Source organism: Budorcas taxicolor, chromosome 13 (genome assembly GCF_023091745.1).
Source record: "Budorcas taxicolor isolate Tak-1 chromosome 13, Takin1.1, whole genome shotgun sequence".
In the NCBI taxonomy this organism is placed as follows: Eukaryota; Metazoa; Chordata; class Mammalia; order Artiodactyla; family Bovidae; genus Budorcas; species Budorcas taxicolor.
Genome location: NC_068922.1, coordinates 63118115 through 63143232, shown reverse-complemented (window position 1 = coordinate 63143232; position 25118 = coordinate 63118115). Strand labels below are relative to the sequence as shown.

The 25118-nt window shown below is 48.8% G+C and overlaps 2 protein-coding genes across 2 annotated transcripts in view; both read right to left on the bottom strand.

Annotated features, from left to right (window-relative positions):
- The window catches only part of CHMP4B (charged multivesicular body protein 4B), a 46180-nt gene extending 38211 nt beyond the window's left edge, over positions 1-7969 (bottom strand). Inside the window, exon 1 of the mRNA XM_052650706.1 lies at positions 7635-7969. Coding sequence (XP_052506666.1) covers positions 7635-7824 — 190 coding nt within the window. The 5' untranslated portion in view covers positions 7825-7969. The remainder of the gene's footprint in view (positions 1-7634) is intronic.
- Positions 7970-20197: 12228 nt separating this feature from the next.
- The window catches only part of ZNF341 (zinc finger protein 341), a 40573-nt gene continuing 35652 nt past the window's right edge, over positions 20198-25118 (bottom strand). Inside the window, 3 exon segments of the mRNA XM_052650973.1 lie at positions 20198-21347; positions 23335-23405; positions 23643-23754. Of these exon segments, the coding sequence (XP_052506933.1) occupies positions 20818-21347; positions 23335-23405; positions 23643-23754 (713 nt within the window). The 3' untranslated portion in view covers positions 20198-20817.

Here is a 25118-nt window from a genome sequence, read left to right as displayed (position 1 = left end):
CTCCTTAAGAAGGATCAAACAAACTCTGTGTGTGTGTCTCACATGTTCAGTTGTGTCCTACTCTTTGCGAACCCATGGACCATAGCCCACCAAGCTCCTCTCTCCATGGAGTTTCCCAGGCAAGAATACTGGAGGGGACTTCCCTGGCAGTTCAGGGGCTAAGACGCTGTACTCCTAACGCAGGTGGCCCTGGTTCGATCCCTGGTGGGGAATCTAGATCCCATATGCTGCAACTAAGAGTTCACATGCCACAACTAAAGATCCTGCATGCTGCAATGAACATGGAAGATTCCGATGCTGCAACTAAGACCCAGTGCAGCCAAATAAATAAAAACAATAAATATTAAAAAAAAAAAAAGAAAAAAGAATACTGGCATGGGTTCCATCTCCTCCTCCAGCAGATCTTTCTGACCCAGAGAGCAAACCAGTGTCTCTTGGGATTCTTTACCACTGTGCCACCTGGAACAAATTTTAGGGGCTCCTAGATGCTTGCTCCTTCACTAATGAAAGGCCACGGGAAAGTGTAATCAATCGAGTGTAAAAAAAAAACAACAACAAGAAAAATTCTCAGTGATACGGAAATTATCAGGGCCATACAGCACACAGAACTAAATTAATTCCTAACAAACAGCCAGTGCGTGTTCTGGGCTGCAGTGCTCAGACCTCAGCTGGCACATTTATAGAGTGGTCAGCTCTGCCCACTTCACACCTTAAGAGCGACACTGATGAACAGGAGCCCACCTACAGCAGGGTAACAAGGAAAGAAGAAAAACACCAGGCCAGGAACAGTCAATGGAACACAGAAGATCTGTCCAAGAGAGGTGCAAGTTGAGACTTAAGCCCCATCTGCCTTGATCTATCTTCCCAAAGGGGGATTAGACCTGTTTTCCGAGGCAGAATTCACCACCTGTTTTTCCAGCTGAAGCAAACAGTTCACCATTGTCTAGTGTCAGGGGTGGCATTCGCCCCTAAACCTTCTAACTCCAGATCCCACATTCTTTCCACCAGCCCAAGCTGCTTCCCTGCGGAGCCACCACCCCAGCCTGTACCGGAGGTCGGCACTACAGGAAGACGGACCTCAGTTTCAAGTAAGAAAGGTGGATTTATAGTCAGAGCCGTCCAAAGGCAGACTACACAGTAACGTGAGAGGACAAGGCACCTAATACAAATCCTGTCGGCAGAGAGGTTCAATCAGAGGCTAATCGCTCAGCAGGAACACTGCGAAGGGAATCTGGGTACTGGATGCATGGCTGTGTGAGATGAACCTGCCAACCCTCAGAAATGAATTCATCTCTTCCTGCTGGATTTTTCTCTAACACTTCATTTGTACATGGTTTGCCTTTTATCAGTTACTCGTACGTGTGCGTGTCATCTTCACTAACTGTGTGCCCTTGTAGCGTCTCATCCATCTTTCCACCTCTTAGTGTGCCTGAAACTGTACTGGGAACCCAAGGGAACGTACGCGCCGCCTCTGTGCTGGGCACTCTGCTAGGCACTTCACACGTGTCGCTTCATTCTACAGCCTCACAAGAACCCTAAGAAGTATTGTTCTTACTCTGTGTTTATAGATGGGGAAACAGACTCAGAGAGGATAACTGCCAAGGTATTGCTGGTGACTGGTGAACTGGCACTCAGTTTGGAAATCTTCTACCTACACCTTCGGGCTACTTTCCTCCTAAAAGGAACTCAACAAACGTCTGCTGACTTGAGCCAGACAGCTTAAAAACAGCCCAGTACTATATGCAGCTAGGCCTCTTGTTGTTTCCTGTTGCTATGCTCAAATTTTCCTTCTAATTATAACCATCCATCCTCAAAGGAGGAAAGGAAATGGCAACCCACTCCAGTATCCTTGCCTGGAAAATCCACGGGGTTACAGAAGAGTCGGACACGACTTGGGAGACTAAGCAACAAATCCTCAAAGTGACCAATATAAGGTTGTCAATTTTTGGATTTCCTCTTTCTCGCTTTTTTTAAAGACAGTGGCAGAGTACAAAACAACTCTGGGTAAGAGGATCAAGTTTTCACAAACTTTTCCTATGCAAAGGAATCTCTCAAGGCCCCAAGAACCCCAGTCTCCTCCCAGCAGGCTAGAACTCCATCTCAGGACTCTGGACCACTGTAAACATCAGGCCCTGGCTTTCTGCCCCAGAAGTACATGGTTCAAACACATCTTCACAAGCTCTTCTCCAGAACCTAGCTCTCTACACTCAAACCCAACTCAGAACAACTCAGAACTTCCTTGAGCAAAATACTCCAGCTCAAAGGTCCTCACGTTTAGCTAAACTTCTAAACAAAATCTATCTTGAATTTCAAATCACACTAGAAACCCACTGGCAGGCACTTTAAAAATGTTTAATCTTCCCACCCAATAGGGAAAAAAAAAATTTTTTTTTTTGTAACTTGAATCAAAGGCGCTAGCATGTTTGGAGAGCCAACACATAAGGCCTCTCTGACACTCCATCTGTCTTAAGAAATAAACCAAAGCCAATCTGGCCAACCATCTCTTTAAGCAAGAAACTTAAGCAGCACCAGGGGCAATCGCCATTGCTCAGTTCCCTGGGTGGGTTTCAGGTTTTCCGTCCCTGGGCCTCTGGGACAGGCGCTCCTGCTGGCACATGTACCATTAAGACGCTGTCCTTTTCAACCTGACATCTTGATTACAGAGGACCAAAAAGCCACGATCACTATAAATTTAACTTATGAAGATGTCTTCCCACATGCTAACATTTTAGAGCAACTTCATTAAACATGAGAAAGCCACCTTGGCTCCAGCAATGAACAGGACTTAATGAAGATTTATTTCCCATGAGCGTCTGGCCTATCTGCCTCCATCAGACATTTTCAACTGAACCCAAATGAACCTAAAAATGAACTGATTTGCATCCATAAATCCAAGAGAAATGTACCAGTGTAGGGGGAGGTATCCAACCTGTATTTCTCAATCTCATGTAAGTCTCTTGTTAAACTAAAAATATTTCAACAGTCAGCTTTCATTTTTATTAAAATGGGAAAACAGAGAAATCTGAGCCACATAGGGTAGCTTATTTCATAACTAGTTACAATGCCTTAAGAAGAAAACAATGTTTGCTATATGATCATCTTTCTTAAGGAGAAAACCAACCAGGCACTGTTTAGAAAGATCCCAAAAAAGACCTAAGCTGGGGAGATTTTTGTCAGTTCACCTACACCGCAACTCTGGTTCCCATCCAGTTCTCAGAGAAAGAACTTTTGCACTTGACAACTGAACCCAAGAAGTTTGCTCAAGGGGTTGGATGGGGTGGGAGATGGGAGGGAGGTTCAGGAAGGAGAGGACATATGTGTACCTATGGCTGATTCAGATTGATGTATGGCAGAAACCAACACAACATTGTAAAGCAATTATCCTCCAATTAAAAATAAAATTTTTAAAAAGTTTTGATCAATAACAACTTTATCAGTAAAGGATAGTTTACCTACTCAATATTTACAGTGTGCCACACTCTTTCTTATATTATCTTAGCTAATCCACACCATAGTCATGTACGATGAATACTATTTCCACTTGATAGAAAAGGAAAAATGACAATATTTAAGTGCCTTGGATGTATCTGTTTTCTCTATATTCCAAGTACTAAGCTCCTCGTGTTAAGCATGGGACCTAAGACACAGTTTAAGAGCCTGCCACATGCCTAAGAATGAATATATAACTAAAGAAAACGAAAAGAAATTTGGGAAAAAAAATATGTAATCCAAACTTTGTTCTAGGCCCCTAACTAAAACCATTTATTGGAACATACTTGCCTGATGCAAATAATTGACTTGAACTGCAGAGGTTTGTTTCAAAGAACCAGTTGTCATCTTTCTAATATGTATATCACAAAAATAACATCCACATTTGGTTACACACTTCACAGGGCAGGACCTAGCCCTGTCTCACTTCTTTTCCCCGATTCAGCACCACACCTTGCACAGGTGGGTGTTTAATGAGCTAAGCGATGACAAAGGTCATGATGAGGCCTGCAGCCAGCACGGGAGTAAACAGAACACAAGATGCCCATGGCCACCGGAAGACCTGGTCTCTGAGTCGAGTTACCTCCTCTCTCCAGCCTCGGTTTCCTCTCCAGACAATAGGAATGACAGAACATACCCTCAAGACTGTTTGCATGCGTTTAACAGATACTTACTGAGCATAAATACTACATGCAAGCACCGTGCAAAGTCCAGTGGACACAGTAATGAACATGACTAACATATCCTGTCTCATGGGGCTCAGTCTCAAGGAAATATCATGAGAAAAAAGGAGTTTCACAAACGTCAAAAGACTCACAGTTATGAAGTCCTGCCCCACCTCTGTGTTTCCAAACTTGATTAGTGGCTTCGCTATCCACGCACTGTCTGAGCTGTCAACTTAGGAATCACCTTCAACTCCTCCCGCTCCCTCATCGTGCCCACAGTTGTGATCAACCACCAGCCTTCTGATTCTCTTTCAGAAAAGCCTCTGATGTCTATTACTTCCTGTCAAGTCTTCCATGCTTCTCTAGGCCCTTTGTTCCCACCTGGAGTCTCTTTGTAATAATGATAATGGCCACCGTTGATTGGTCACTGTATGCCAGGCATTCTACTAAGAGCTTTACATGCATATCATAAGTTAATCTGATAAGGTAGATACTAGTATCCCTACTGCTAAGAGGAATCTGAGGTAGAGAGTGACCTGCCCAAGACACGGTTCATGACGAAGCTAGCTCAAACGCACTGTCCATGAGATTCCACCCTGACCCTTTACTGGACTCCTGCCCCCAGTCCCTTCCTGGTCAGCTGACACTCCTTCATTGAAACTGCTGCAGTGCTTTCAGAAATCCAAGCTGACTGATCTCTTCTGCTTTAAGATAGCCAATGCTCCTCACCATCTCCAGGTCAAAGTCTCAAGGCTACAGGTCACTCCCTAGGGTTACCCACCCGCTCTCCTGCCCAACAGACTTCCACCAGGGGATGCTGTCACTTGGGGCTCCCCAATACCCTTGCTGACCACTTCACATCTCCCTCCTCAGCCAAGCTGCTTTTGCCCTTTGCCCTCCAGACAAGAGTCTTCTTCTCGGCAGCCTGAGCCCCATGTAAACACACACACTCATATCTCAGCACTGACTGGTGTTCTTTCCTCCTTCCCTTCCCACTCTTCCTCCTCTCTCCTCCTCATCCTCTTACACACAAACTAAAAACACACACACACACATCCAAAAGGAGGGCAGGCAGAGTGTATTTTCATCTCTTCCAAGTCCCAGCACAGTTCGAGTCAATCAGTGACTAAATGATACGTTGTGGTGTGAACACCTCATAGCACTGTCCCTATAAGCAAATACAACTTTTCCCCTGGAGGACACTAAAAAGAAGGGGATACCTCTCAGGTAAACTCAAGAAAACAGACTGCTTTCCAAAATGTTCTCACAGCTAGCTGAGCCTGGTAGTCTCATAGTTGGTTGGCAATCTCTCTGACAATTCAATCACCTCTAGAACTGCAGAAACAAAACTAGCTCCAGACCAAAAGACCACAGGAGACCTGCCCTCTCAGATGGGAGATGATGTAAACTGATGCCCTCCTCCGCCCAGCAATGGGCAAAGCCCTCCCCAAATGCAGACTGGTCAAAACACCGACTCTCACTACCTCTGTGAACAACAGAGGATCCTGATTGAGGGAGAGTCATGAAAGAAAAATGCTAAAGACAGCAAAATCTAACCCTGCTTTCCAGCTCCGGAACTACAACTGGAGTCCAAGCCGCAAATGCCCAGCTGCCTCGGTCCTCACCCGTCTCCCCTCTCCCATTCGCACCCCCCATTCCCATTCTCACCCCCACAGGTCTGTTTTCCAAAGAGAGGCCCAATGTGTTTTTAAAACAATGTGAATGATCAGGACAGCCAAAATTATCCTCCAACAGTTTTTCATCCACTTGGAATAAAATCTAAACTCTTCACCAGGAAGTTCAAAGTCCACTCCACACCCACTTGCATTACACCACTCTCCTCTTCAGTCACTGTATTCCATAAACAGAGGTCTTCTGTTTCTTAAAAGAGGCCAATCTCTGGGCCTTTTCCACTGCTGTCTGCTTGCCTGGAAGGATTCTCCCCTAGATTTCTACAGAACTAACAACTTCTCAAGGTTCAGTTCAAACTTGACCTTTTTCAAGAGGACTTCCCTGACCACCTTATCTAAAGTGGCACCCCTTCCTACCCCATCACTCCCAACCCATTTTGGTTTGTTTTTTTTAGCACTTTCCATCACTAGACAATATTTTCTTCATCTATATTCCTGTCTTCTCCCTCATGAGGGTGGAAGCTGTGTTTTGTTCACCCTCTGAATACCATGAATGTAGTAAGCCCCCCAAAAGAATTTCCAGAGTATCTGTTGACTATCATCAGCAAAGGAGCATCCTCAGGGTGGGTTATTCTGCTCCTTTGTTAGAATGATGAAAACATCGAATTAACCCCTACTATATTCTGGGCACTGTAAATCCACGATCTTCCTTTCAGAGGTAAATTCACTAGCTCAAGGTCACACAGCTAGTGACTTGCAGATTTCTCAGTTAAATACTTGTTTGTCAAGCTCCTAAACCCCTCTCACCTTTCCCGCTTCTCAGGGGAAGGGTTGTCATGCTACGGTTCACCCTCCTATTGCCATAACAACGAGAAAAATCAAATATTTCTAAATTGCTTTATAGTTATTAAAGCATTTTTACATTCACCTAACTTAAGAGGAATACAAACCACTTGCCCAGAAAGCCACACAACAGTAAGTAAAGTGCCTCAGAGTTCAACAGCCCCGCCCAGAACCACAGTAGTGGGGACTGGGGGAGGAGTCAGGGCCAATGGAGGCAAGGAATCCTTATTTCTGGTACACAGGGATCGCGAAGCGGTGAGTCACCGGGTGAAGGCTTGCGCTACGTGAAACTCTGATAAAGCAACAAGAAGTGAATCACAAGAGCTGGAAGGCACTTTAGGCCTACAGAGGACAAACCCTGGCTGATGGATGGGGGAAACGAGGCTCAAGAAGAATAGTAACTTGCTCAAGTTCACTCAGCAAGTGAACAGAGCTGGAACCAGGGAGTTTCCTCTCCCCTAGTTCCCTTTCCTCTCCATCGAGGCTTCTCAAGGAGAATTCTGAAACAGGAGATGGGAAGAGGCCAGGGACAGCTCATGGACTTCAGAGAGGAATCGGGAGAGGGCAGGGGTGGGACCAGGAAGGACACAAGTGTTGGGATGGAGGGCTGAAATGAGCCAAGGAGGCGACGGCAGTATCGGGGGGGGGGCGGGGGGCGGGGGGGGCGGTGAGGGCAGGCAAGAGGGAGGAGGAAAAGGCGGAAGAGAAAGAACAGAGTGAAGGCGGAAGAAGAGGGAGAAGTGCTGTGACATTAGGGTCTGAAGGGGCCTGGCAGAGAGCGGAGAGCCTGAGACGAGAGGGCTGGGATGACAGTGTGACGATGCAGGGGTCCAAGGCTCCGGGAGACACTGAAGGCAGTCGGATGGGGAGGGGTCCCGGACCCAGACAGGCAAGGAAGGGAGTCTGACAAGGTAAGAAAGAGTTTCAGGTCCCGAGCAAACACTGGAGCAAGTCTGACGAAGGTGGAGTCCGGCCAAGGGAGTCTGAGGGGGCCCGGCCGACTCACCGCGCTTGTTTTTAGTGCCGTGCTTCTTGGCAGCCGTCAGCTCCTGCTCGATCTTCTTCTCCAGGAATTCCTGCTTCTTACTTAGCATCTCCTCCGTGTCCCGAAGCCTCTGGATGGCCTCCTGGGGGGTCGGGCCGCCCTTGCCGGCCTTACCCCCTCCAGCCCCGAACAGCTTCCCGAACACCGACATGGTTGCTGCTAGCCGCGCCGGCCTACGCCGTCCGCTCCGGCTCGGCTCGGCTCGCGCGCCCGCTCCTCTCCCCGCCGCTCCCTGCCGTCGCAGGCCTCTCCTCACCTCCGCCCCGCAGCTGGGCCCGGCCGCGCCACCTCCCACAGGCCCCCACGCCCGGCCCGGCAGGCGTCAGGGAAACACGCCGCTGACTACAACTCCCGGTAGGCAACGCGCCGGCCGTGCTTCAAAGCTAATGGAAGGAGGCGCGCTGCATGCCGGGAGGCTATAGTCTTCCGGCTGAAGACACTCGGCGGCGCGTCTTTTTGGTCTAGCTAGGATCAAAGGGCGGGGTGGCATGCTGGGAAATGTAGTCTCCTTGGAACTAGTTTTGTCGGGGCGGGGGTGGAAAAACAGGAAGAGAAGTAAGAATATTTTATAAAACAGTAATTAACGTTATGCAGTTTCTGTGATCCAAACATTGTGAAGTGCTTTACTTGCATTATCACATTTACTTATCATAAGCTTGTGTGAAATAATACTCTTACTATTTTCAGTTCAGTTCAGTTCAGTTCAGTAGCTTAGTCGTGTCCGACGCTTTGTGACACCATGAACCGCAGCACGCCAGGCCTCCCTGTCCATCACCAACTCCCGGAGGCCACCCAAACCCATGTCCATTGTGTCGGTCATGCCATCCAACCATCTCATCCTCTGTCGTCCCCTTCTCCTGCCCTCAATCTTTCCCAGCATCAGGGTCTTTTCAAATGAGTCAGCTCCGCATCAGGTGGCCAAAGTATTGGGGTTTCAGCTTCAACATCAGTCCCTCCAATGAACACCTAGGAGTGATCTCCTTTAGGACTTACTATTTTGTAGGTAACAGCGATGGCACCCCACTCCAGTACTCTTGCCTGGAAAATCCCATGGACGGAGGAGCCTGGTAGGCTGCGGTCCATGGGGTGGGGAAGAGTCGGACTCGACTGAGCAACTTAACTTTCACTTTTCACTTTCATGCATTGGAGAAGGAAATGGCAACCCACTCCAGTGTTCTTGCCTGAAGAATCCCAGGGATGGTGGAACCTGGTGGGCTGCCGTCTATGGGGTCACACAGAGTTGGACACAACTGAAGTGACGCAGCAGCAGCAGCAGCAGCAGCAGCAGCAGCAGCAAGACTCAGGTTTCCCTGGTGGCTCAGTAGTAAAGAATCCACCTGCTAAACAAGAGACACAGGCTGATCACTAGTTAGAGAAGATCCCCTGGAGGAGGAAATGGCAGCCTACTCCAGCATTCTTGCCTGGAGAATCCCATGGACAGAGGATCCTGGGGGGCTACGGTCCAAGGGGTTCGCAAAAATTTGGGTACAACTTAGCAACTGAACAGCAACAACCAAGACTCAGAAACTGAGTGACTGACTAGCTTAACTTACTAGCCATGTCTTCACATATGCTGTTCCTCTACCTGCAATGCCTTTCTATGCTTTATTCACCTAACTGATTCTTTGAAACCTAGCAGAGGCTAACAGCAAAGCTGGACTGCAAAGGTTCAGAACCCTCCTTGAATACTTACTCGGACACGTTACCTCCCTTCCTCTGTGTGTGTCCCTTTCCGAAACTGTTAACTGGAGATAACAACAGGACCACCTCTGAGCTTGTGTAAGATAGGGAGTTATAGGCCTAGCACAGTAGGTGCTCAGAAATGTGTATTTTATTCTAGGTCATTATTATGCACAATAGCAATTAAACCAGGAGAAGACTCAAAACTTTCAAAAGTAGCAGAAGTATTGAGGGTTGTTTTTATTTTATTTTTTTGCCTGTTCATTACAAAGGCCAACTGGTTATGGGTTCACATATCATTATTTTCCTTTGTCTTTTGCTGTCAAGAATCACTTCTCTGTCTATTAGCAGTGAGTCTAGTAGCCAATATTTCCCTCAAGCCCACCAATCTAGTTTGTTGCTTCCAGTCTTTTTCATTAGTAAACCAGTTCTGAGTAAACCTGTTCTGAATGAGGAGCTGAAGTGCTTACTTATGAAGAAAAACTTAACTTCTTCTTCTTTTTTTTTTTTTATCACTTCCTGGACTCTGTTGCCTAGGAACAGAGTTTCAGATAAATGAGAGCTTAATGGAACTTCTCCTCTATTATTTCACATATATGAATCTTGTCTCCTCCCCAGACTATTATCTGCATATAGACAAAAACAAGCTTTGAATGTGATCCTTGATGTTTTGTTGCTGTAATCTGCCACAACCCCAGCCTGCATCTACAGGTAACTATTTCCAGCGGATGAAAGAGTCCATCTCACCCAGCTTTCTAGGTTGGAAACACTTTTTCAAATGTAAGAGACATGCTAGAATTGTCAAGAATTCTCAGCAACATAAATTGTGAAACATAAGCCAGACTTGAGTTTGTTTTGTAATTGATACATTGCAGTATTTTAACAAGCTTTGCCAGTCATAAAGAATCTGCCAGCAATGCAGGTGACTTGGGTTTGATCCGTGGGTCTGGAAGATCCCCTGCAGAAGGAAATGGCAACGCACTCGAGTATTCTTGCCTGGGAAACCCCAGGGACAGAGGAGCCTAGTGGGCTACAGTCCGTCAGGTCACAAAAGAGTCAGACACTATTGAGCGACTAAACAACAACGACAATATTTTTATCAAAATAAGAAACAGAAACAAGGAGGTTTCCATCAAATCATCTAATGGGTAGAACAACCCCTCCATATCTAAGCAATCAGCCTCTCCCCTCTTAGCTAAGTCATGCTGCAACCAGACACACAGGTAACAAACACTTGCTGGGTTTGAGCCATGACCCAAAGAATATTTGAATGACCAGACTCTGTAGACCTCACCACCACCAGTCTCATATTGCTGTGGGGAAAACCATGGATGCTATCAGAGCCCCTCATGTCATAACTCTGGGAGCCCAGAAAAACATCTTGGGGATATGATAGCAGAATACTTAATCTTTAATACCAACCACAATCAGTTGGTGTGGGTCACTCAGATTATTGGGTTGAGAAGAAGTCTGAGTCTGCATCAGGACATTTTGTAAAAATATGCTGAGATCAATTCATGATGTCTGCCTAGTGTGTGTGAGATGGGAGGTGGTGACATATGGGCGAGGTAGCTGCCATCATGACTGAGGATTCAGCTGCCTTGGTAGGGATTCTCAGGGCAATACTGGGCTTCCCTAGTCTTCATTTTTCCTGGTCTCTGGTCTCTTAGGCAAATGCATAGCTTTTTCAAACTGAGGCCGACTGTTATTGATCTCAGAGGGAGAGCAGTGAGCAGTCCTGAAGAGAGATCTTAGTTCCCTGCCCAGAAATTGAACTGGGTAACCTGGGTGAAAACCCAGGAATCCTATCCATTAGACCACCAGGGGCTAGAGGCCAGAAGCAAAGGGCCCTGACTCTTTACCAAGCTTGAAAGCAAGAATATTTCAAGGAGGCAAAAAACTGAAAATAGGAAAGTTTATTATTAGAGACATAGCATAACATGTAGGAGAGCGCCCAGAGAAACAGTTTGTTTAAGACAGAAGCAAGGCAGAAATATGTACCCAGAGAGAAAGAATATGGGCCTCCTCTCCAAAGAGGAGGAGCATGGTAAGTCAGAAGCTAGGCAGGTACACACACCCAGTGAAGCATACAGGTGTCCGGAACGGGGAGCGCAGTAAAAAGGTCATTTAAATCACTCATATAGGGAAGGTCCCTAGTGGTCCAGTGGCTAAATTCTGTGCTCCCAATGCAGGGAGCACAGGTTGGATCCCTGATCAGGGAACTAGATCCCACATTGCCACAACTAATAGTACGCATGCCGTAACTAAAGATCATGGCATGCCACAGTGAAGACCCGGCACAGCCAAATAAATAAATATTCAAGGCACTTATATAAGACAGTGCTCCAAGGTCTTTCTCTACATTTGGCCGATTATCTTGTTTCTTTCTTCACACCTAACTGGTCGACGTACCCTCCCCTAGATGCATATGCAAATTTTCTCTAAGCTGTATCCTACCTCAAAACACTTTGGGCACATGCCCACATTTATTATGGGTGGGATTGCCTCCCTTTTCAACCCCCAGAAAGCCTTCTTGCGCACGTGCAGATAGGGAAGTCTTCTTTGACCTCAGGAGTGGGCACGCTATCTCTACTTTAGCAAAGCTCAGCTTCTGACACTAGCTTTGTCCTTGGAGTGTCTCTGGGTGAGAACAAACTTTGAATTTAACTCCGCTTAACAAACACCAACTGTCCAGCCCAGGGGCCCATCTACCTCCTACCTCAGTATTAGCTCATTAAAAACTATGTGAAAAGAATGGGCTACCATGACTTGCAATAACTTGAATAGCTTGCATATATTATGCTAACTGAAAGAAATTAGACACACAAGCCCGTGTGATTCCATTTACACAAAGTAGAAAAACAGGCAAAGCATGCATAATCAATGGTGACAGAAGTCAGAATAGTAGTTACTTCCTGGGATAGTATATACCAGGCAAAATTACCATGGTGGGTGTGCTGACAGGTTCTATATCCAGATTCAGTGGTGTTCACATGGGTGTATACAAATATATATTTTTATACATAAGATCAGTGTCCTTTGCATACTTTATACACTTAACTAAACATATTACATTGAAGTTTAAAAAATGTCCCAAGTAAAAACAACAATAGAAGCATAGAAAGTTTTGATTTGTTTACAAAATATCTTGCAGTCAAAAATCTCGTCTCTATCCACCAAAGCCCCATGAAAGAAGCATTACTATACCATCTCCATGTTACAGTTGAGAAAACTGAGAACCACCAAAGTAGAAATCACCCAAGGTTGTGTGGTTAGAGACACCCTGCCATATATTTGGTACCTTGTAGGCATCATTCTGATGGGGGACACAGACCTTCCGTTTTGCTTCAAAACCTACACTTGGCCTTTTCAAGATGGCCACCAGAGATAGAGCCATCTTCCTTCCATGCCCCTCTCTGGGCTCCTTTATTGGAACCTCTGACCTACTGTGACATTGTGTGTCTGTTGCAAAACCCCCTGGATCTCACAGACCAGAGGGACACCCATTCCCATGCCTCGTGCTGGTGACACTGTCTTCCTGAGGGTCTCTGCGTTCAGCCTGGGAGCCCACCTTGTAGTCCCATGTTCTGGATGCCTGTTCACGAGGGAGACCTGTGCTGGCCCTCAGTGCTCCTGAAGCTCCCAAACGTCCCATGACCAGTGGCGGTTCTCGGGAGACCAGGGTCGTCTCCCCGAACGACGCCCTGGCAGCCACTCTGCCAAGCAGCTTGCCCTGTGGCTCTCCTTCCCAAAGAGAATCTGTTTTAAAGTTCAAGGGTACATTCCTCAGTTCAGAGTGGGAGTCAAGCAGCCTCTACAGTGAGCCACCAGCATGGTTTCAGGTGGTTCACGCGGACTAGGTGCCCATGAATAACAACGTGAGGGAGTCAGATTCAGGTCAGGGATTTTCTTTTTTTTTTTGGCGGGGAGGGGGTCTGGGATTGCTTTTTGAAAATATCTTCAGCACAAGAAAAAAAAACAATTTGTAACCCTGTATGGTGACATACATGCAGATAGTGACTGCAGCCATGAAATTAAAAGATTATTGCTCCTTAGCAGAAAAGCTATGACGAACCTAGACAGTGTATTAAAAAGCAGAGACATCACTTTGCTGACAAAGATCCGTCTGGTCAAAGTTATGTTTTTCCCAGTAGTCATGTATGGATGTGAGAGTTGGACCATAAAGAGGATGGAGCACCGAAGACTTGATGCCTTTGAATTGTGGTGCTGAAGAAGACTCTTGAGAGTCCCTTGGACTGCAAGGAGATCAAACCAGTCAATCCTGAAGGAAATCAGTCCTGAATTGGAAGGACTGGTGCTGAAGCTGAAGCTCCAATACTTTGGCCACCTGCTGTGAACAGCCAACTCATTAGAAAAGACCCTAATGCTGGGAAAGACTGAAGGCAGGATGAGAAGGAGGTCACAGAGTATGAGATGGTTGGATGGCATCACCAACCATGAAAGTCAGGGAAGCCGACTCCCAAACTCCTCCTTCCCCAGTGAATATTCCACCCCTTTACTTGTAGGCCCCTCCTAACCAGATTGCCAAAGAGGCCTAGGGCAGCAGTTCTTCACCTGTCTGCCCCCTCTGCCTCTGAGAATATATCTTTGCTTAAATAAACTTTCACTTACTTTCTTAACTTCTCTGCTTGTCTCTGAATTCTTTCCCAACAAAGAACCTCAGGTTCGCCAGAGTCACTATGATCCTTCAGGTCAGGAGAGCTGAATCTGAACTCAGTGAGCCTGAGAAGACCCTTCCCCTCTCCGGGCTTCAGTTCACTCTCTGTAATCCAACACAGTGAAGTTGGGCCTTGACCTCCTGCCTCAGCTTCTGTGACGAACCATACGCCAGCCACCCTTGGCCAGTCGAGGGAGTCACCCCCAACCCTGATGCAGAATTGTTAAACTCCGTGACACCAACCCCCTCCAGGTCCTGAGAACCCGCAGGGCACATGCTGGCAACCCTGGGGACTGGGGGTATCTGCCACTGCCTCTGTCTCTCCCTCCTCCCCAGGGGTGACAAAATGGGTCCAACCGGTTCTCCTGGGCCAGGCAGGATACCTGCTCTGTCAGCTGAGACTTCCAAGCCACCGCCTTTTCATTTGTCCCAGATATTCTCAGCTGCCTTTTAAGACAAAGGAAAGAGCCCTTCATATCAGACATTACCTCCCAGCTCTCTCTCAGCCTACATGGAGGATTCTTACTGGGGAAACTTACTGGGGAAACTTGGCCTCTGTGAGGTGGGAGGAGGGGATTGTGGAGGGGACCTTGTTTTCTCAGATTATCTCAACAAATATTGATCGAGCAATTCCAGGGAAGTTCTGGGCACTGTAGATATACCAGTGAACAAAACAGACAAAAGTCCTTGAACTTGTGGGCTTCTAATGAGGGGAACAGACAATAAAGAAATGTCTAATATAATGTCAAAGATGAATAAAAATGAAGCAGGGTAAGAGACTAGAGAATAATGGGAGTGGGTGGGGTTTATTTTAAACATTGGCCAGGGAAGACCTCTCTGCAGACTTTTGGACAATAGTGAATAGAGGGAAGGAGCCACCTATAGGAAAATCTGGGGAAAGAGCATTCTAGAAAGAGGGTAAGTGCAAAGGCCCCGAGGCAGAAACTCTTAGGGGAAGCACACTGACTGAAACCACCCACCCTCGACAGGCACCATAGTAACCATTTACATGAGTTGTTTTATGACAGGAGGTCCTGGTAAGGAACACGGAACTAATAAGCCACCACCAATCGGAGAGTTGTCACTCTGCTTATTTAACTCATATGCAGAGTACATCATGAGAAACACTGGACTGGAAGAAGCACAAGCTGAAATCAAGATTGCTAGGAGAAATATCAATAGCCTCAGATATGCAGATGACACCACCCTTATGGCAGAAAGTGAAGAGGAACTAAAAAGCCTTTTGATGAAAGTGAAAGAAGAGAGTGAAAAAGTTGGCTTAAAGCTCAACATTCAGAAAACGAAGATCATGGCATCTGGTCCCATCACTTCATGGCAAATAGATGGGGGAACAGTGGAAACAGTGTCAGACTTTATTATTTTTTGGTCTCCAAAATCACTGCAGATGGTGATTGCAGCCATGAAATTAAAAGACGCTTACTCCTTGGAAGGAAAGTTATGACCAACCTAAATAGCATATTAAAAAGCAGAGACATTACTTTGCCAACAAAGGTCTGTCTAGTCAAGGCTATGGTTTTTCCTGTGGTCATGTATGGATGTGAGAGTTGGACTATGAAGAAAGCTGAGCACCGAAGAATTGACGCTTTCGAACTGTGGTGTTGGAGAAGACTCTTGAGAGTCCCTTGGACTCCAAGGAGATCCAGCCAGTCCATCCAAAATGAAATCAGTCCTCGGTGTTCATTGGAAGGACTGATGCTAAAGCTGAAACTCCAATACTTTGGCCACCTCATGTGAAGAGTTGACTCATTGGAAAAGACCCTGATGCTGGGAGGGATTGGGGGCAGGAGGAGAAGGGGACAACAGAGGATGAGATGGCTGAATGGCATCACCAACTCAATGAACATGGGTTTGAGTAGACTCTGGGAGTTGGTGATGGACAGGGAGGCCTGGTGGGCTGTGATTCATGGGGTTGCAAAGAGTTGGACACGACTGAGCGACTGAACTGAACTGAACTGAACCGGAGAGTTCAGGAAAGATTGAAAGGAGACGCATGTCTGACCACCTCCCAGAATCCTTCTCTCTGGCATCCATCTAGGCTGAACAAGGCGTGCACCACCAGGAAGGACCCTGAGTCAGAATGATTGGTTAAAGACAACCTGGAAACTAATCCCATCATCATAAAACCCGAGACTGCAAGTGGCAAAGCTATTCTCCTGGGTTCCCTTACCCTACTGCTCTCCACCCGGGAGTCCTTTCCCAATAAAATCTCTCGCTTTGTCAGCACATGTGTCTCCTCGGACAATTCATTTCCGAGTGTTAGACAAGAGCCCAGTTTTGGGCCCTGGAAGGGGATCCCCCTTCCTGCAACAAAACTAGTTTATATGAGAGAGGAACAGCTAGAGGGCAGGTGTGGCTGGAGTGGAGTGAAAGAAGAGTGGTGGGAGACAAGGCCTGCATCATGTAGAGCCTGGAAATCTACAGGGAAAACCTTAGAGTCCATTCTGGGTGGGATTGGAAGCCATTGGAGGGTTTTCAACAGGAAAGCACCATAATCTGATCAGGCTCTAGAAAGATCACTTGGGCTCTTGTGGTCAAACTGGTGGGGATCATGGTGGGGAAAGAGAGAAAGCAGATGATGCCAGAGAGAAGGTTGATGATACAGTCATCCATTCAGGATAGGCTGGTGGCCTGGAGAGGATAGTGTGGCCAAGCTCTGATTGGAGCCTCAGAGAAGTGGTTCTAAAAATAATCATCTCATCAGAGCTGGCAAGACCTTCAGAAATCCTCAGACTGGGGCTCTGGAGTCTATCAGTCCTGGACTGGAGGCCCAGCTCTACACATTCCAGCAGTGAGTCCTTGGGCAAGCTGCTATACCTCTCTGAGGCTTGGTTTTCCCACCTGTAAAATGGATATGATAGGACAGCTTGCTTCCAAGGGGTGTCTTAAGGACTCCAGTAACCTGTAAATAAGGTACAGAGCACAGGGCGTGGCGCTTAGTAACCAGTCAGTAAAGCCATGACTGAACTCCCCATGTTTATTGATAGAGAAATTGAGGGTAGCTCTGGGTTAGAGGCAGAAAACTGGAAGAGGAAGAAAGATTTCCAGGGTTCCCCAAAGTCGTATGTGTGTGTGCTTAGTCGTGTCAACTTTCTGTGACATCATGGACTGTAGCCCGCAAGGCTCCTCTGTCCATGGAATTCTCCAGGCAAGAATACTGGAGTCGGTTGCCATTCCCTTCTCCAGGGGATCTTTCCAACCCAGGGATCAAATCTAGGTCTCCAGCATTGCAGGCAGATTCTTTACATCTGAGTCACCAGGGAAGTTCAAAGTCATATACCCAGAGACTATAAATAAGATGAATGAGTAAAGTGGGCCAGGAACATGAAAAATCATGTGGCCCTGCCTGGCCATCTTGCTTTTCCACTTTTGAGATACATGTAACCTAAGTGCTCACCTGAAAGGGTGAGCTCCTCTTGACTGCTGCCTCCTAGTGCCAGATACCCCATTTTTCTTTTCTTTTTTTTTGGCTGTGCTTTGTGGCTTGAGGGCTCTTAGTTCCCCAACCAGGGATTGAACCCACACCCTCAGCAGTGAAAGTGCAGAGTCCTAACCAGTGGGTTGCAGGGGAATCCTCCCATTTTTCAAAAGAACTCAGAAACTTGGAATTTTATGTGAAATCTCCCAACTTTATATTTTCTAATCACTTCTGGAGTACATGAATGCAGTAAATTTTTATATATTTGTCTTGCTGTTGGCTAGGCCTCCTACATAATGTTGAAGTCATGACAGCAGGCATCATGGTCTTGTTCCTGACACAGAGGGAATGCCTCTTACTTTTCATGACTGTAGGTCTCGAATTTCATAACTTTTAAAGGCTGGCTCATTTTTTCCAAACACAGTGAAAGTCAAAGTCTATCAACCTGTAGGCTGCCAATTTGTGATCTCAATTCTCTGAGTTGCAACAACAATCTCATTGGGTAGGTGCTATTAATATCATTCTTCCCATTTGACATATGAGGAGTCCAAGGTTCAGAGAGGTGAAGTAACTTGCCAGTTGCACAGCTGGGAAGAGGCAGCGCCAGGATTCAAACCCAGATCTGCCTGATGCCACAATCTGGATTTGACAACCCTGGATGCCCAGGTTAGTTCCTCTTTCTACTACACCCTGTCCTACAGAAGCTCTGTCATCAACATTGAATGACCCTTGACCGTGGGCCTTCCCCTCTCTGGGCCTCAGTTTCCCATATGCCAACCTAGGACAGATTTAGCTACGAGAACCCCAATATTGCCCCAGCCTCCTCACCCGCAGTCCAACTCCACATCTTCTAAGTATTAGACCTGATCTTAATATGGCCATTGTCTGGGGGCCTGGCTCTGCCACTTACTGCTGTGTGGGCTTCCCTGGTGGCGCAGAGTTTAAAGCATCTGCCTGCAAGTGGGAGACCTGGGTTCGATCCCTGGGTCGGGAAGATCCCCTGGAGAAGGAAATGGCAACTCCAGTATTCGTGCCTAGAGAATCCCATGGATGGAGGAGCTTGGCGGGCTACAGTCCATGGGTCGCAAAGAGTCAGACACAACAGAGCAACTTCACTTCACTTTGGGGGCCTGGCTCTGCCACTTACTGCTGTGTGACTTGGGGCTGCTTAACCTTGCCTCATCCTAGCTATAAAATGTGATTAAAAGTAGCACTCACCTTAAAGTGCTTAGGACACACCAGGCATGACGTGAGTGCCTAGTCACCTTTAGCCCTCATGATTATTGATAAGTGCACGCATGTGTACATTGACAGGAAAAAAAAGAGAAGTATAATTTAAAGTTGTATTAAGATGGAAATGTGATTGTTCACATTTTTTTACTATAACTGTTACAATTTTTAAAAAATGTTCAATGTCACCCATGATGCTTTCATTACAGAGAATATATTCATTGTAGAGAATAAAATTCCTTAAGCCAACATCCAAGGCTCTCTCTGATTTGACATTGACCCATATTTCAGTAGAGCAGAGTGGCTAAGCGTACACGGAAGCAGGTCCCCCAGCTTGAAACCCAACTCTGACTTCCTGTGTGTGTTTGGGCAGGAAACTCTGCCTCTTTGGGCCTCTGTTTCCTCATCTGTGAACTAAGGAAAGTGACGATTCTCACCTGATGGGGCTGAACTTATGTGACACAGAAGGGTTACAACACAGCTTCCATCAAATGGAAGTTTGAAGCAATTAGTGATTATCATGATTGACCCATTTCCCCCAAATCTCTGTCACCCTGGACCACACACCAGCCCCAGGCCTCAATCACTGTCACACCTCAAGGTCTTTGCTCATGCCCTGCTCTGTCTGGCATGCCTTCTTCTATCTACCCATACATCAAACACTCTGTCAAAGGCTACTTCCTCCTCTGAGACTTCCTGCCCCCACCAGTCCCTCCCCTGGCCCTTCTGACGGCTGGGCCAGGTACACTTACTGCCCTCACCCCCTCTGCTGTGCAAGGCTGCCTCACTCATCCCTCCCACCACATCACACCCTCTCCTGAGGATGTGGGGAAGTCAGCCTTGCTCTGAACTCCAGCCACAGGCCCACACACAGATGTCTGAGGGATGTCCTCTTCAGGGAAACTCCGTGATTAGATTGCGCCCAACAGTCCTCTCGAATCCCGTCCTGTCCCATTTCGAGCCTCAGAGGCCTCTCCTGCACCTGAGGCAATGTGGTCTAGCAAGGTGGTGGTGAAGATAAGAAAGCACTGGTCAAGGCCCCTTTTCTCCTCCCTGCCTCCCAGGAAGCCTGGTGTGCTTTCCCTCTGGACTAGCTGGAGACAGTGAAGGGAATGCTGGGTGCGAGAGTATCTGTGGCCCTTTAGAGATGGTCCTCTGGCTCTGGTTAGAGTTTCTGATCGCAGAGGGTTTTAGGCTAAAACCCAGGATTCTGCATTTTCAAAAGTGAGTTATAAACCGCTTCTTCAGGGGGTTTCCATGGGTCATGATCTAAAATAACTGTTCTGTATGCATCAAACCTCTCTGTGGCTATTGGGGCAGGATAGTTGTGAGTGAGGAGCCAAGGGACCCCTCAGCCCCCACGTGCTTTGGAGGGGGCACTGCTGCCACCTAGGGGCTAAGAAAGAAACTGCCAAAGGTAGGGCCTGAGTCATTTTTGATACAAAAAACATTTATTGAGCACTTGTTCAGTGCTGAGCACTATGCCAAATTCTTTGCACACTTCATCATACTGGATCCTGATGACAGCCCTATGAGGTAGTACTGTCATAAGCCCCACTGTACAGATACAGAATGCGGGGCTCAGAGAGGGGAAGTGACTTACCCAAGGTCACACAGCAAGTAAGTGTCAGTGCTTGGATCTGAAGCCAGATCTGGCTGATAGCTCCACTCCAACTATGACACTCGAGTGCCTTCTACATGCCTACATTACAGTCATCTGGGGATGCTGGGAGGAACTGCACGTGAAAAGGTTCAACAGATAAGGGCTCTAACCATCTCAGGCCTCAGCAGCTTAGTTAGAGGCTGCCCCCTGGCAGCCTAGAGGAAGGGTGGATGGGGCGGCCCTGTCTTCCCTCTTAGGCAGCCCGACCACCAGCCTGGACCAGCCAGACCCTGGGCCGCTCAGGCTCAGCTGCCTCGGTTCCCAGAATGGTGCAGGGCTTCCCAGCAGGACAGGGAACACAGCAAGGCGGCCTCGGGCCAGGGTTTACAGATGACGTTCCAAATGGATTTTGACCAATGGCTCACTTCCACGGGGAAGGCTCTCTGGTGTGCTCCCAGGGGCTCTGGACCTAAAGATGAGCAGCAGGCAGGACGCGGGAGCAAACACCATGGGCCCATCACTCCGAGGCCTGGATGTAGACAGGCACAGCGAGCATGGCACATGAGCCCTCAGCCCCTGCCTGCAGCTCCGCCAGCGCCAGGTTGGAGCCCAGGCCCTCGGCATGCCCAGGCACTACCAGCTCAGGTTCGCCCCCCACCGTGCCCCCGACTACGATGGACAGCACGGCCTCTGGCTCTGAGAAGGGCGGCTTGCCTGGGGCGGCCTCAGGCACGGGCCCGGCCCCTGTGTCCTTCAGCTCCTCCAGCCCGAGCGGGCCAGGCAGGGGGGTCACCACCTTGTGCCCACCGCCGCTGCTGCTGCGGGGGGCTGCCCGCCTCCGGGGGGGCCGCCGGGCTTGCAGGTCCTTGTCCTTTTGGGGGCCGAGGCGGCAGCGGTGGTCCTTGAGGTATTTGTGGCGGGAAAAGCCCTTGGCACAGCCAGCACAGCGGAACTTGTAGTTGCCTGTGTGGGCACGCTGGTGCTCGGCGAGGTGGGCGCGGCGGCTGAAGGACTTGCTGCACAGGGCGCATTTGTGGAGCTTCATGCCTGCGGAGAGAAGGGAAGGCCGTGAGAGGCGCCCAGACCCTTCACCCTACACGGCTGCCTTGGCACTTGGGAGTAAAACCCAGTTCCTCAGCTTGCCCTGTGAGCAGGGGTGTGACCTGGGCCCTGCTCCCACTAGTTTCATCTCCCGCCTTCCCCCAGCCACTTCTCCTGTGCTAGCCTCCTGCCTCTGGGCCTCTCCATGCGCTCTTTCCCTCTGCCTGGAACAGCAAGCTCAGCCTCCACACCGTGGCTAACTTTGCCAGGTGGCCATCATCTCCCCTCTCTGGCTGGCCTGCCTCACCCTGGCCCCCTCACACCACTCCCCACAGGGCTTCTAGAGAGGTCTTGGTAAAACTCCTCCATGACACTCCCCGCTCCAGACCCTCCAGTGATTCCCCAAGTTTCCCACGGAGCTGCGTGTGGCTGACCACCCCCTTCTCCTCTCAGCCCCTTCCCCTCCTCTCACTTGCTCTCTGAGCTCTAGGCCCCCTGCCCACTGTTCCTCATCTCAAGCACTCCCCAGTCTCTTCCCTGCCCCAAGGCTTCACCCCTGCTGCTCCCTCACCCTGGAAGCCATTTCCCGGCTCTTTTCATCTCTCAGACTCAGCTTTTCTGTCACCTCCTCCGAGAAGTCCTCCCTGACACCCACTTCTCTTTTATTCTCTGCCCTCTCATTCTGCTTATTTCCATCTTTGAACTCAGCATACTTTAGTGTAGTATACTTATTTGTTTGCTGTTCATTTTTTATCTCTGCCACTAAATGCTAAGCTTCCCAGGAGAGTGGGGTGGGGCTCTGCCTGACTCCCTCATGGCACCCCCAGTGCCTGACATGTGGTAGATTCTCAGTTATCACTCACTGGGTGAATCACTGGTGCCTCCATGTCCACTGTGAAGTCAACTCCATCCCACACACAGCTTGTGCCATGGCCCCCTCAGTTTCCCTGGAATGCCGGCTCAGAGAGGGGGCAGAAACTTGCCTGAGGTCACCCAGCAGGACAGTGGTAATGCCAAGAATCCAACCTAGGCTCTTAGTCTTCAAGTCCCCAATCTACTCTCCCAGATTTCAAACTAGATCCTTTCTGGAAACCAGTGGCTGTTCATCAGGGGTGACTTTACTACCCAGGGATTTCTTGGCTTGTCCCCTGGAGGCAGAAATGCTGCTAAACAATCTACAGTGCCCAGGGCAGATATCCATGACAAAGATTTATCCAAAATATCAATAGTGCTGACACTGAGAAATCGTGTTCCAGACCAAATGGTACCTGGATGTGGGAAGCCAGCCAAGCTGCTCCAGGGAAGCAGCAATCTTGGGGGGAGCTCCGTGGAGCCCCTTGGAAACTGAGGAGTGATGTGCAGACCCCTACTCCACATCCCAGCTGTCCTTCTCTGCTAAGGGGACCAAGGAACCCCTCTGGCCTTATCTTGCTGCTAAGTCGCTTCAGTGCGACCCCATAGACAGCAGCCCACCAGGCTCCACCGTCCCTGGGATTCTCCAGGCAAGAACACTGGAGTGGGGTGCCATTTCCTTCTACAATGCATGAAAGTGAAAAGTGAAAGTGGAGTCGCCAGTCGTATCTGACTGTTAGTGACCCCATAGACTGCAGCCCACCAGGCTCCTCCATCCATGGGATTTTCCAGGCAAGAGTACTGGAGTGGGGTGCCATTGCCTTCTCCGGGCCTTATCTTGGACCCACTCAGAATCGGATCTCCCTCCCATATGACCCCATCTCTATCACAGTGGGTGCTTCTCTGATACAGTCATCTCCTGAGTCAGCTTCCTTCTCCACCTGGAGGTTGTGGCTGACTCACCTCTGTGCACCCTGAGGACCCAAATGTAGGGGGGAGGGCTCCTGGGAGCAAGAGTCTGCTGGCTAGAAGGTGTCAGGCAGGGATACTAAGTCTCATGAGACATGCCTGTTCTTTCCAGGGTCCTGCCCAGAGGCTCGAGCTGAACCAGACTTTCCCAGCAGGTGCAGAAGCAACTTACCGGAGTGAGAGAGGATATGAGCCTTCAGCTTGTCTGGCCGATTGAACTCCTTACTGCAGCCCGTGTGTGTCCTAGAACCCAAAATACTGGTCAGGGGAGTGTGCTAAGCCCAGGACTCTCCTCTTGGCCACTCTGCTAGTCCTCATCTACCCTGGGGGCTGGGCAAGGAAGCAGGGTGGGAAGTGAGGCAGCCAGGCAGGACCCGGGACAGGACAAAAGGCGAGTGGGCCTTACGCCCTCAGCCCCGGCCCTCTTCCACCCCACAGCTGGTAAAGCTGCCCCTCCTACCCAGGGTCGTCTCTACTCACGAGAAGGGGCATTTGTATTTCTTGAATGGCTCATGGATCAACATGTGTCTCTTCAGTTTGTCCTTGCGGTTGAATGCGGACTCACACACTGAGCATTTGTAGGGCTTCTCACCTGCAGGAGGAAACCCCGTTGGGGAGGCCCAGGGTACCCTGAGAGGGAGTCTGAATTTGGGGCACAGGGGTCCCCACCAGACAGCAGCAACTCCTTCAGAGAGGTGGCCTGGGGAAGACCTCTCTCTCCTTCCTCAGGACTTTGCTTTGCCAAGGAGACGAGGGGGCTGCTTCAGTTAGGAGGGGCAGGAAAGGCCTCTCCAATGAGGCAACACCTGAGGTGAGCCCTGAGGTGGTGAAGGGGTGAGCCTGGCAGACACTGGCAGTGAGTCCAGGAGGAGAGGCAGGGTGCTGGGTGTGTCTCAGGAACAAAGTGCAAGGAGCAGGGAAGGGAACATGAGGCAGAAGAGGAAGTGGGCAAGGCAGCCAGGCCTGACAGGGAGGGCCTGAAAGCCAAGGTTTCTACTCTGAGCTGAATGAGAAGCCACAGCGGGGCCGAGCGGAGGAGGGCCAGGATCTGACTGCGGAGGAGAGCAGACTGAGGGCGGTGTGGGCTCAGGCAGGAAGGAGGCTGGTACAGGAAATGGGAAGTGGCCAAGTACGAGTGATGCTGAGAAAGCAGAACCGGCAGCCCTTGCCAATGGACTGGCTGTGGGGCAGGAGAGGAAGAGAGTCAAGGATGAGCCTGAGGCACGGGTGATCAGGTGGACAGTCGTGACGTTTACTGAAATGGGGTCCACCATACGGGAAGGGGGAAAGTAAAAAATGAAAGTGAAAGTCGCTCAGTCATGTCCAACTCTTTGTGACCCCATGGACTTCTCCAGGCCAGAATATTGGAGTGGGTAGCCCTTTCCCCTCTCCAGGGGATCTTCCCAACCCAGAGATCGAACTCAGGTCTCCTGCATTGCAGGTGGATTCTTTACTAGCTGAGTCACAAGGGAAGCCCACAGGAGGGGGCAATACATCTTATCTGATTGAATTCTTACAACAAACCATAAGGTAAGTCCTCAATGAGAAAACTGAGGTTCATGGTGTACACTTAATGTTTGGGGGAACTAAGATTCCATAGCTCAGCAGTATGGCCCGAAGCCCACTTGAGTCACACCAAATCATCTGCTGCAGATTCCACAGGTGGGGCTGGTGGGGGTGGGGCATGGAGAGCAGCTCTCATCTGACAGGGGTCGGGGGTCACAACCTGCCCTTTGGAAAAGGTCTATGATTGGGCTGTTTTATTTCCTGCCATTATTTCCTCTCTGTCCTCCTCTCTAAGATGAATAAGTACTTTTGAAATATGCCAATCCAATGACTGAGGTAATTCTGATTATAATGGAACGGTCTGCAGCCATTAAAAAGGTTAAGGTGTGGGAAGGAATTCTGTATCGAGAACAGTGGGCCCAGTCTCCGGGGCTCAGAATGGTCTCAAGG